At 40.1% G+C, this 13,983-nt stretch overlaps 1 protein-coding gene across 2 annotated transcripts in view; it reads right to left on the reverse strand.

Annotated features, from left to right (window-relative positions):
- The window catches only part of PACRG (parkin coregulated), a 505,850-nt gene that overhangs the window by 193,283 nt on the left and 298,584 nt on the right, over positions 1-13,983 (reverse strand). For both annotated transcript variants that reach the window (XM_082404659.1, XM_082404658.1), the window contains exon 4: positions 9,343-9,492. In XM_082404659.1, the coding sequence (XP_082260785.1) occupies positions 9,343-9,492 (150 nt within the window). The remainder of the gene's footprint in view (positions 1-9,342; positions 9,493-13,983) is intronic.

The following is a 13,983-nucleotide window of genomic DNA, read 5'->3' on the forward strand; positions in this document are numbered from 1 at the left end:
CGCGAAGCGGGACTGGAGCGCATGGGCTCCGGAGTCTCCAGCGCCCAGTGTGAGGAGCGTGTTCTCCGCATGGGAGGGAGTGCCGGTGCGGGGTCATCGCCACACTGGATGACACGGCTTCCTGGGAGGTGGCGGGGCCCTGAGCACTGCAAGCTGGGGCGAATGCAGGATGTCTAGCGGCGGAGGGAGGGGTCACAAGCGAGCATCCAGAAGAGAGAGTCGTGTCCGGGGCGGGAGAGCCAGCTCAGGACATCGTGAGTCAGCAGGAGCTTCTTCTCGCCTCAGCCCACCTCCCCAGCCCTGACCACCCCGTGGGTAGCCAAGGCCGGGGGCCAACGCACAGGGCAGAAAAAGAGGGGGGAAGCCACCACACCCCCTTTTCCCACTGCCAGCGTCCAGCCTGAATCAGATCCGAGCTGGGAGAGGGGAGAATACTTGAGGGTAGATCAAGTTTAGAGTTCTGGTCAATCTGTTAAAGAAGGGATTCTAAGCAATGGAATTGTGTGTGTGACTCACAATGCCGGAGGATCCCATGCCTGAGTGGAACCATGAAGGCCCCTGCTAGGTTTTATGCAGTGTCAGGGCAAGGCTCCCCCACTGAATAAAGCTCATTTTTTTTGTCTCCAACCCCCTTTTAAACTTGCCTTTTAATTATGTCATGAATAGCGACTATTCAACACAACAGTTACACTGGTGACATTCTTATTTTCTCTGCAACGTCCACATAGAGACTTCTAAAAAGTCATTTACTGGTGCTCCTGAAAGATTTGCATATAAAGGAAAATGAGAATGAGACCTTAATTATCAGCAAATCCAGAATAGGTGATATTTTAGGTGATTTTAAAAGTACAAATTATGATCTGGCTGAATATAGGAGCCTCCTTAAATTAAAGCTTTAGAAATCACTATATGCTTTCTTGGTCAGATTAAGTAAAACTTTCTGTTGCATAAACAGAAAAGAACACTTTTCTCTTGGGCTAATATCCACATTTGGGACCCACCTTGAGCCTTTAAATACATTAAAGCATATTATACAGATTTCTGGAGGCATATCTCAAAAGCCTTAGCTGAGCTGGTAGAAGTCTCCTACTCAGAAAAGTGCCAGTTTCCAGTGAGCAGTGACGATGCCAGTGGCCTAGGACTGGGAAGCAGCTGGGATCAAATCACTTTGTCTGTGGATCCTCTGTGGAGTACCTCAGAGGGAGTGTGAGGGGTGACAAAACACACATTGCAAACATAGCTTAGCAGACAGATTAAGAAATGGCCAGTTGTCCCCACTCTCTCCCTGCATCTGCCCCGGGCTAGTTGAGGCGATAAACCCAGGAAATAGAATCTACCCAGCATGAGAGATTTTGGAAAGATCTACAGAAGAGGAACTCCATTCTACAAATCAGAGGGGGATCAGGGGAGGTTCCTGGGAGGACGTGATGTTTGGGTTTGCTTCTGGTGCTGTTTCCTGAGAGTCTTTGGACTGGTTTTAGGATGGTCCCTCAAGGTCAAGAATCAGGGTGTAGGCCATGTGGCCCATTCCAACTAGCAGGTCAAGCCTTTCTTTCCATAATGGAAATTGATTTTTTTATGATTAACTATGCAAATTCGATCCATCAAACTTGCCTTTGGTCCGGGACTATCAAGATGTGCCTGGGCCAAGAATTTGTCTGCAATTTGGGGTTCTTCTGACAGTCTGATCCCTTTAGGTGAAGTTACACACGGTGGGAGCAGTGGTAAAACCAGAGTGATGTAGCAAATGCAAGTGAACCTGGGATGCCCAGGATGAAACTGGAACACTAAGATTTGGAAAGATTCATAAAAAGAAACTGCAAATATAAAAGCTATTTAGAAACTGAAAGCAGTGTCTGTCTTGGAAAGAGGCTGGGTTTTCAATAGTACATCAGGGCAGGCAATTCTTCGTAAACTTCTGGTTTACCAAGGTAAAGCCATTTGATTAGGTAAATACTTCTGCCCTCTTCTGAAATGAATTAGGAAATCCAAAGAAGGAACTGAAACTATCTTCCAGGGGAGGGAGAGCTGAACAGTAAAAGTTTATCTCTGATGGAATATTCTGCAAGTAGGAACTATTAGCATCTAGAAAACAATGCATTGTATTTCTGACGGCTGGCACATTAAAAAAAAATATATTGATTCTTGAACGTTTATTTTGCATCTAATCACCTTACTAAATTATCATATTAATTCTAATAGATGTCACTTAACTTTCTTTGAAGGAACACAAAACTACATACATATAGTTTTCTCCACAACCTCGTGATGCAGGTGACAGACTTGTAACACCTGCTAATCTGTAAAGCAATTTCACTCACATTTCGTCATCTATTCCCCTTACCCTCATGCTGCCCACGCTCCTACAAAATGCTCTCCTGCAGTTCTCTGCAGGTCAATGAGCAGTTTTTCATCCACAACTTGCTTTTCAAATGAAGATTAAGGCGTAGAGTAGTTATGTAACCAGTCCAAGGTCACAAACCCTGAGCCAGGATTCAAACCCAAGCAACCCCGACACAGAAGCTTTGCTCTTAAACACTCTCCCATCTCTTGTTTTCCCACACATTGTCCTACTTGTCCTGGTTCACCAGCTGAACCCCTATTTATTGATCCAAACCCCATTCAGGTACAGAGTGGCCTGACCCTCTTGCCCAGTTGGTTGGGCAGGGACAGGCACAGGCAATGCAGCCTGCCACCCTGAGTGGGTGCCTGGGGTCCTCTGGAAGGCGGGTGGCAGCATGCCCTTGGGAGTCTGGGATACCCCAGGCAGCGCCCAGAGCTGCGAAAGCATTCGCTCACCTCTCTTTGTCAGTTTGCAACATTATCGAAGGAAAAAAAATCTCCTGCTATCCCCTCTACTCCAAACTTACCTAGATCCTTTTCCTTTCTTAACTGAACACCCCCTTCCTGATGAAGGGGAAAGGAAGAGAATTGTTCCTTGTTATTAAAAGGGGGAGTTCTCATCAGGCTTTGTGCAGCCAGTCCTCGTTCAGTGATGGAGATGTGAGGGAATGGAAGGCACGCGAAACCTCCAACTTTACTCATCAAGCATGGGGCCGCACCTCCACACGCCCTGGGAAAGAGTTACATGGTCTGTCCCGAGTTGAATAGCATCCCCCCCAAATTCAAGCCCTTTCTGGAACCTCCAAATGTGGCCTTATTTGGAAATAGGGTCATTGCTGATGTAATTAGTAAAGTTAAGATGAGGTCATGCTGGAGTAGGGCGGGCACCTAATCCAAACCTGACAAGGACAAGTGTCTTCATAGAAGAGAAGAGACACAAAGACAGACACACAGGGAAAACTGTCATGTGGAGATGGAGGCAGCCAGTGAAGTGATGCATCTACAAGCCAAGGAGTGCTGGACCCACCAGAAGCTAGGAGAAAGGTGGAGAACGGATTCTTCCTTAAAGACTGGAGAGCACGGCTCTGCTGACACCTTGGTTTTGGACTTCTGGCCTCCAGAACTGTGAGACAGTAAATTTCTGTTGTTTAAGCTGCCCAGTTTGTGGTAATTTATTACAGTGGCCCTAGGAAACTAATAAACAGCCTTCAGAACTAGATTCTGATTCCCTTGGTCATCATCCTACCAGGTCATGTGTTTCTATATATAGATAGACAACTCTGAGAATAATTTTTCCTCTGGGCAGATGCAATCATGAGGGTCTACAGAGAAGAGCAGATAGAGGCAATTTAAAGTATGCACCTGACCCCAACATAATGGTAAGATTTCACAGTAGTAAGATGGTCATTTTATGGGCTGACCACATATAAGGTGCATCAAATGAGGTCACAGAAGCCTTGGCTTTTCCCAGGACCATCTGTCCCTTGGGGCTGCTCTCTTGGATCATTGCAGAGCCGTCAGTGTTTACAGGTACATGGGTCTACCATCTCCAACCCCTAAGATTTTCAAGGCTCTGAAATCTCTGCTTATAAAGAATGCTTGGAAGAAGGGACATTGATCTTGGAGAAGTGAAGATTGAAGGGGTAGGAAAGTTTTATATAATTTTTTAAGGGCCTGTTATTTGGAAAAGGGACTAGGTATTATTCTGTGTGGTTTAGACTAGAGAGATAAGCCAGATAGAAATATTTGGCATATATTTCATTCACTGTAGGAAGTGATTTTCTCTTTGGATATAGGATGGGCTACCTCATGAAATAGTGAGGCTCTTTAGGACAAGCATTGGTCATGCAGACTGGGATAGTGAATAAATTCCACACAAACACATATCAAGGACCTAATTCTTCTCAGTGTGCTACAGTCCTCACAGAAAAAAGAAATCCCAACACATTTTGGCTATGAAACCAATAGTCTGATATTTAGTAAATGTGGAGAGAGGTGCAGATCAAAGGGCACCTACATGGATCTGCCAGCTTGGTTAGGATTCTAGGATTCTTTTCAGACCAACTAGTTATATCTGAGTGGAAGAAGAGTTCAGAAGAGATTAGATAGATACATGATCATTCCAAATCTAACTTTCAGGAATTCTGGAGTAGTATTCTAACACTTTCCTCAATAAACTTAGGACTTTCAAAGACTTTCAAATCTAATAAGCCTAATGATTCCAAAGGAGCTTTGAAGCAAATTTTTAAATCATACTAAAAATTGTACAGAACTCCATGGGGGAATAAACCTTAATTTCAAAATTAAATTAAAAGCTCTGTGAAATAAACTTTATACAAGTCAATTATAAGACATAAGAACTAAAGACATTTTTGGTGAACAATCAGCTCTCAAAAGTTCATCAACAGTTTAAAGGACCATGAAAATAGGTACCATAGAACTCACAAAAATATCTAAAAAGGGTCTGAAGCAGGTTGACTGAGAATTCTTAGGCTCTCCTTAGAAGTTGTTTTAAAAGACTATCAGTAGAAAACAGTTGTTTCTATTTTTTAGAAACTACTTAAGTTTCAGGGCGAAAGACCTGGTACAAACTTTCCAAAATTTGGCAAATTTAATGCATTCTCATTTCCTGTGTTATTTAATGTGTCTGAATTTGAATTGGAAATTTTAAATCTCTTTTCATGGACTTCTATTAGTCTATGGCATACATCTTAGAAGTATCCTAGATAAATCAAAGACTATTTGATTTCACACACTTGGGAACATGTTATTTCATTATTACATTTACTTTTGCATATTCTGTGACATAAAGTTAATGTACTCTTAGAGCTGCTGATACCTGGAGTCTCTGAACTATATCCCTTAGAGGTTGTTTCAGGACTGCTGGTGCAATTAGAAACAAAAGTACCAAAATAAGGATTGCCTCCAAAAAACACGGTTGTTGGATAGCCTTAATCTGCTGGCAGAGCCCCATATTTTAGATGTAAATGTTTTAATGCCATTTATTGGTTCATGCTTCTCAAATGCAATACACTGCATCATTAATTTTGTACTTTCATCTCTGAAAGCTATAAATTGAGCATTCCTATTGTCTTAATTTTCTGTAACCTTTAATAACATTTGTGAAAGAACACAGGAAAGAAGAAATTGTTGTTATAGAAACTCCTCTTTCTCTTTCACCCCACAGCAGTCACTGGAAAGACAGCATGTCTTAGATATCCAAAATTCACTGTTTAGAATTAAAGGAAACAAGTTCAAGTTTAGATACTAGCTTGGATCTTCCAAAGAGGACCCTGATCCTGGTTTGTCACACTCAGCTTCTCTTTTTAAGATAATGACCTTCCCCCAAACCGCACTCACATGTTTGAGCTTGCCAGGAAGGGATGGATTTGAAAACCAGTTATCCTTGAATGAATCCCATTGTCCTTACTTTATTTGGCCACCCACTTGGCATTTGGTAGTCAGAGGCAAGGTGAGTCCTTTGAAGCAAAGGGACTGCAGCTGCTGGGGAAACCCGGAGGTCATGCCTCACTCACAGGCTCACAGAAGTGACCAGGGGATACAATACATTAAATCACCTCTTCAAGCTGCTACATACTAATTTATACAGTATTGCTATATTTGTATATAATATCATACAGGGATAACATTGTATGTGTATATAATGTTGTATAATAATAATGACTATCTCATTTAATATTCAGTCAAGGCCAGGCCCCACATGAAGGGGTGTACATTATCTCAATTGTTTTGCCAACGTTATGAAAAAGACATTATTATAAATATTTTGTGCAGATGAAGAAATTTAAGTTCAGAGAAGTCACATGATTTGCCTAAGGTCACATCTCTTCTGCTCCCAAATATTACTCTTTATTCCACATTGCAATTCACCGATTTGTCTGTTGTTGTTTTAACTATAGCCTAATTAAAACCTGTGAAAGTATGTTATTTATAGATAGAAATACAAAGCCACTCTTTCTCCTAGACCAGGACTGATCTTGTGGGGCTGGTGGTAAGTTTCATTACCTGTAGAAGTGTGGATGGGGACACAGGTTGGTGCTACCAGTGTCATGTGCTCCCCCCTGGTCTACCTAGTTCCCACTGGTCCCCTGGGAAGACTGCTGACATGGTTGTGCATTCGCTAGCTACTCAGCCCCTCTGATCATTTCAGAGAAAGTCCAGCTGACATTAAAATAGGACAGAAATTGCAAAAAGGAGCAGGCAATAGAATTATGCTAAAGTTTGTGCTTCAAGGGAAGATTAACAGAAGGATAAGGTCATTATATTTGAAGGAATATTCTCTCTTTCATTCTTTTGGTCATTTATATTGGGTCTCACTCTCAAAAATATTTTGTTGTGGGACTGGAAAAATATATCTTTGAATATGAATTTAACAAGACATTGATTACATGAAAGTAGGGAAAAAGGAAACAGAAAATGAAATTGTTCTCAGATACATTGAAATTAAGGATGAAATATTTTTTCTAATACTACATGCTGTAAATTTCTAATTCATTTTTAATTGTAACTAAATACATCTGTTACTAAAGACACCTGCTTAAATAAAAATGTATATATGGTTCTGTGAATATGAATAAAATATAATCATGAAGCAAGGTTTATTAAAATACTATTAAAGCTAAATTAGTTTTAGACTGAAAATAGTATTGTAATTGGAAATCCTATGATAAGCTTCTACTGGTAGAACTGGATTTGTGGTAACAGCCACTTTGAAGAATAGTTTTAAGTTTTAGAGCTAGAATGCTCCAGTTTTGTAAGATGACCCTCTGGAAATACAGCAAACTGCATTCTGGCATTGTACTGACAGGTTTCTAAGATAAGTAGAAAATGAAGCTGAAGCTAATAGTTTTTCCGCTCAAATGTCAGAAAGATATTAACCAGAAAAATAGTTGAATGTAGAATTCCTGGTGCATGCATTTAGAAATGTTCCAAAATAATCAGCTAGGTGTGGGACCAATTAAGGCCATGATATAAACTGTAAATAAACAGGAGATGTATTCCTAAACCCAGTCACTGCTTTTGTGAAGCCTATGAACATCTGTAAGTTAAAGAATTAAATAAGTAATATAATGAGGAATATGTAGAAACCAATTGCTTTTGTTTACTAGTCTAGAGCTCCCAAGAGATTTATCTGTCTTAGTGGCAGCTGTGCTTATTCTTCTTTACAGGGTTCCTTGAGGATGAGGGAGATTCTAATCATCTTTTGAATATCACTGTCTTCCTTATTTTATACAAAGATACAAAATGTTGCTTAGATTTAAGTTCCGGATCCCACTGTAGGACAAGGAGAGCATTAACGCGCATGGTGACCCCTACTCCTACTCAAGCAAGGGAGGGCGATGCTGGCACTCATCTTCCATGAGAGGCAAGTACAGAAGCAAATGTTTATGGAGGGGAAGAGTTACAGAGAGGCAACTTTTGCAGCTAAAAAATGGAAATAGTAATTGTACATACATCACAGGTTTCTGTGAGGATTATTGAGGAAACATTTGTGAATCACACACTTCAAAAGTGTTAATTATAACTGAGATTTCTAGGGGTGAGTGTTCCCTGATTCTTCCATTTCTGTCTTTATCTCTAGCATTCTTGTCTTTATATCTATCTCTTATTTGATGCCGCTATGCAGTAAAAATATGAATTATGAATCAAGAATATTTAAGCAAGTATTTTCCACAAAGTAGAAATGCTGTTACTAAAACTTTCAGTTTAGATCATAAAAGACTGAATTACTAACACCCAGTTTTTACTTTCCTGAAAGAGTGACCATCTCATCTAAATGACCACATTAACTCTGTAGTGTTTAGATATTTTGGAATGGATATCAACTCATTCCATTATGAACATTCTTAAGCTCCCATAACCCCAGTTGAAGTCCTTTTTACTAAAAATGTTTAATATTAAACATATAAGTAGGCCCTACTCTTGAAAGACAGCTAAAGACTCTGATGATCCCATGATTTCCTGAATAGTCTGCCTGATTAGGGACACTTTTAATAGCAATTTAGGAAATATATGAAAAATAATGATTCCAAAAAAAGGACTTCTTTGTGATTGAAGCTGTCATATGTTCAGTTTTTAGTTTGATTTTTTCTTGTCTGTGCAATAAGCAGATCATGTTGCAAAATTTTCATGCACTGTTCCACTAAATTACTAACTTACTTACATGGCTGTCAGAAATTAACTTCAAATGTTGACTTACACTGTGCATATGAGAAGTATGGAACTTCAAAGTTAGCAACATAAAAGAAAATTAGATTCACATCGTTTCAAGAGGTACAAAAGGAAAATCACAGTGTCAATGAACAGATGTACATCCACTGCCTGCCAGGAGATCACCACAACTTGCTAATACCTTTGGGTGAAGCAGATTCACTTGAGTGCATCAGTGCTTTCCAAACCTTATAGAATACTATTTTAAAAAATAAATACGTCAGCACATATATATTTAATCAGTACACACCATCAGCTAAGTAACTACGAATCATCTATTTTTCTTTTTTTTAATAGAAATAGGAGAACTTATATTAAAACTCTCCAAACCGCCTGTACCAGATTTTAATAACATTGCTTTAAAAATTCCACTTAAATCAATTATAAAAACTGACTGTAATTTTAACAGGAAGTACCTAAAGGTAGAATTACTATCAAGAGAAAGGACAAACTCAAAACCTACTAACATATTCAAAAGACTGTTAAAAAAACTTTACAATTTTATTATTGGAAGATTATAGAACTGTTTCAGTGCTTCTGTACTGAGTAAGTAAGCTGTACATGTGAGGAGTAATAAATAAAATTGTTAATTTTACTATTTCCCTAGGGAGTAGCAGGAGAAGAGGTAGGAGTTATGCTATTTAGATCTCCGAATGGATCTTGGTTTATATGTAATAATAAATCCTAAATGTGTTGCTAATTAACGCTACCTCAAACCACTCCCTTTTTTAGTGCTTAAAAGACATTTTGACTTCTGGGATAACTCACCATTCATATTCTTAAAGATGTTCAGGATGGGGAGGATTTGACGGTAATAGGGCACCAGAGCTTCACCCACCATCTCAGCTGACACAACCAGATGCTGTAGGACTTTGAGAGTGACGCAGATGACCTGTCGGTTTCGGAGGTTCAAGGCATCTATATAGTAGGAAAAGGAACAAGCCAAAAATAGAAAGATTCATTTCTACAATGTTAAGGGAAGTCGTCTCGTAGACCACTTAATTAAACTGTACTCTACTGGGGATCACCAATGGGATGAGCCTTGGTTATTACAGCTTTGAATGATGCACTGTTAATGCTATAAACAGGATCTTGTTTGTGTATTATTTGTTCTCCCGACTTGCACTGACTCCTCATCAATCCTAAGAAAGCAATTCATTGTCCTTCACAGAAGAGGCTGGTGATGGACAAGTAGCATGAAAGGTAAAAGATCAGTTCGGGTCACTAAAGGACCCCATGAAGGTTGACAACACATAACGTTTTATGCAACAATCCCGTTCAGTTAGCAATCCATGCTATGCTTAAAACTATTGCCATGAAAAAACATTTTTTGGGGAAGAAGAGACTGGTTATGCTGTATATGAGTAGAAACTATAGACTGGTTACAAACATCGAGAACATTGTTGGTAGAAGTGACCATAAAGTGACTATATTTAGACTTTCAAGAAAGTAGGGAAGAAAAGCAAAAATTTTTAACGTTCAGAACTTGAGAAGGAATTAACAGTATATAACTAAGATACCAAAGGCATACAGAATGTTTTTAAAGAACAATTCTGAATGCACAGTAACAAGCTGTACTGCAGAGATAGAACAGGAGACAGTAAGTTACCTGGTGTTCCCCACGTGCAGGGTCTGGAAACCTGCTCCAGTGGGGATGCAGAGGGCCAGGGACAAGGACACGGATAACTGGCTGTATAAACTTGGCCAACTCCCCCATACTTTCTTGGTCCTTAACCATGGGAACCTATTATTTACTTTCTAAAATGGCCAAAAATTCTATGATTTAGATAGAAAAGCCATATAAAGCATCTATTATAGAGGGTCAAAGGTGGTGACTGATAAATTGCAATGCCCGAGACTACTTCAGGACAAAGTCAGAGGCTCTTATTTGTAATATTCTACCTTCTAAAGAAAAAATTGACTATGACTTTAAAGCATGTGCCATTTATGGAGGGACAAAAGGAACCAGTCCATCCAAAGGAATGACAACACGGTCACTGTACTTGTGAGGCAGTCCTAACATTGTTCTTGAACTCCAGCTCACATTTCCAGTAGCCTGTGTCTTGCTATCACCTCAAATTCAGTTTGTTCCAAAGATAAGTTTCCCCCATAAACTTTATCTTTTCCCTATTTACTCCATATTTAGTATTGATACAACCAGGTTCCCAGGTATCCAGGGTCAAAATCTGTTTCTCATCCCTTGCATTCTTCATGTTGCAAAGTCATCTTATTCTGTTTTTGAAGTAGCTCTTGAATTTGTGTCCTCCTCCCATCCTCACCTCTAGCCTTCTAGTCCTGGGGCTCCACCCTCACCACCTCTCCTCTGGTCCTGGGGCTCCATCCTCACCACCTCTCCCCTGGTCCTGGGGCTCCATCCTCACCACCTCTCCCCTGGTCCTGGGGCTCCACCCTCACCACCTCTCCCCTGGTCCTGGGGCTCCACCCTCACCACCTCTCCCCCGGTCCTGGGGCTCCATCCTCACCACCTCTCCTCTGGTCTTGGGGCTCCACCCTCACCACCTCTCCTCTGGTCCTGGAGCTCCATTCTCACCACCTCTCCCTTGGTCCTGGGGCTCCATCCTCACCACCTCTCCTCTGGTCCTGGGGCTCCATCCTCACCACCTCTCCCCTGGTCCTGGGGCTCCATCCTCACCACCTCTCCCTTGGTCCTGGGGCTCCATCCTCACCTCTCCTCTGGTCCTGGGGCTCCATCCTCACCTCCACTCTTCTGGTCTTGGGGCTCCATCCTCTCCATCTATCCTCTGATTCTGGCCCTTAGAACTCCACTACTGGAGAACTGCCATACCTTCCTAACCCACCTGCCTTCTTTCTGTCTTTCTCCACTCCCTCAACCTGTCTTTTCACACTGCTGCTGAATTCACCTTCTTAGAACATATTTGATAATCTACCTGCTCACAGAGTTCAGAGTCTCCCCCACACCATTTCCTACAGAATAAAGTACAAACTAGCCAGGCACAAGGGTGACACTTAAGGTAAGTTTGAACCAAACTAAATTCTCAATTGAAAATACAAGAATATAAGGTATCATTTAGTGGTTTCACAGCTATTCTCTTTGGAAGCACTAGGAAGTGTTTAAAACTAAAGTGTGGTCAGCTTCATCCCCTCCAGCAAAAAAATAGGGGTTGAGGTATGAAAACACCTCAGGGAAACCCCACAACTTCTGGTCCAGTTCAGACTACATTCCTGTTTGGTTTGAAAGCAAACACAAATACAATGAATAGAGAAGGCTCAGCTTCAATGCAAGGAATCAGTTAAATATAACTATGGAATTTGATTGCATGATGGCTCATTATTACAGCATTTAGACACACTGCAGACCATACCATATATTCTGAGAAACAACTAAAAATAGAATGCTATAATTTAGCCTAAAAGCTGTAGTAATGAGATGCTCAAGAGCAGAGCTTCAGAGAACCATGGGAAGTTGGAGAGGGAGAAGGTCAGGTAGAGTGTCTTGTAGTGGTAGTGGGGATCCTTTTTTCTGGTCTTATCCAAGCTAAAATTGTTTTGTCTTTTTAGGAAGCCAGAGGTTATTGATCCCTGCTTACTGACGCAACTGCATTTAACAGAAGAGAACTGGGAGCCTGCAGAAATGTCATTCTGAGTATTATGGGCAGTACACATTCTTTCAAAAAGTCTACCAATGAAGCTCAACATGTTTAGGGTTTGGTACTGCACAGATCTGTGTAATGGTTCATATACTAGTAACTAACATGTATTGGGCACCTCTATATACCAGGAATTAAACTGAGCACTTTACATATATTAGTTTACTTAATCCTCATTCATCAAATATTTATTGAGAATGCATTATGCACCAGTTATTGTTTTAAGAATTGGAGATATAGAAGTGAACAAGACAGATACAGTACTCAGCCCCTTGGGGCTTACAATATAGTATGGAAGAAGATATTGAACAAATACTACAAGTGTGTTGAGATTTCATAAGAAGGATATGGTATTTAAACAGCAAATCAAAAAGGTATTCAGCCCAGCCTACAAAGTAGGGAAGGCGCCCAGACACAGATAAGGACCTAAGGGATGAGTAGATGTTATTAGGGTGAAGGAGAGGGAACGGCATGCTAGATTGCCCCCTCTTGGGTAAAGGACTTCTTTTATAAGGTCTACTCCAGCTCAAATGGATAAAATTCTACTTAGCGATGTGGGAACAAAGCCCAAGATAGCAAAGAAGCAGTCTTCCAAATGCTTTTATCATTGTGTATGTGTTTTCCTTGGGATCATTTAGAAATGGTGGGAAGAAGGATGTGAGTATGTGTAAATGTACATAAAAGGAGAGTGAGGCCATAGTACTTTTCCCCAAGCTAAAAGATCCCTAGGTCTTGTCTTGTCTTATCAGCCAAATAGAATCAGATGTCTAAAATCCTGGGTTTCTGTCTTTTCTTTCTATTGGTCCCTCTATCCCACCCCACTTCTTAAAAAGGACTCACAGCCACATCCAGCTAAATATTTTATAAACTGCTTAGTCAGGAAGGATTAGACATTGAAACAGAATTACATGAGTTTGTTGTTTTAAGTTTTTTATATATTAAAATAAATAAAATTGAGTGTATATAATTTCATTCCATTTTGTGGGTTTTTTTTTTTTTCAAGAAAGACTTTCTGTTGACACTATAAAGTCACAAGTAGGAGAACCTATTGAAAGTATTAGAAGAGATAGCTATCTGAGCATGTGTAGAGCCCATCTGGTGACTGCAGAAAAGATTTTGGTGGCCGTAGTGCCTACTGAATGCTGGCTTGTCAAGTGCCCTTTTTTAGAGTATACATGCCAAAGCTTGCAATAAAACAGGCTAAAGTATGCTCATCTACTACCAATGTTAGCGAAGAGTCTTGCCATATAGAATATATTAAGGAGTAAACCTTTTTATATATATGAGTAATAATAACATCGAACTTTTGTTGATTAGGTTTATCCCTGTACATATGGCTAATTGATCACCTGGGGATAAATTAATAATCTCTCTCACCATGGATAGTAATAATAGCTATTAAGAAATAATTATTTTATCTCATTGCAACACTGATTGAATTAACATGATTGTGAAAAATGTTATTGAATTGACAAAGACTGACAAGTAAAATGCTTCAACTGTTACTCTTAATGACATCTAAAATGGAACCCTGAGGCATCCTAAATAAGCAGGGACTGGCTCTAAAACTTCTGCAGTAGCTGTGAAATAGAGCCATGGTATGCGCTATAAAAGCCCCTTAACTTCATCTAAGAGGGATTTTTTTTATATTGCCCATTTCCACTTCAGTTCCTCAGTTCTATTTTTTTTCCTCATTCTTGGGGAGTTAAGATATACCATTACGTTGGAAGTCTTTTTGTTCTTACTGTCCCAGTAGAACTAAATAAAAAAGAGGTTTTTT

This window comes from Balaenoptera borealis (genome assembly GCF_965194805.1).
Source record: "Balaenoptera borealis genome assembly, chromosome: 9".
Taxonomy (NCBI): domain Eukaryota; kingdom Metazoa; phylum Chordata; class Mammalia; order Artiodactyla; family Balaenopteridae; genus Balaenoptera; species Balaenoptera borealis.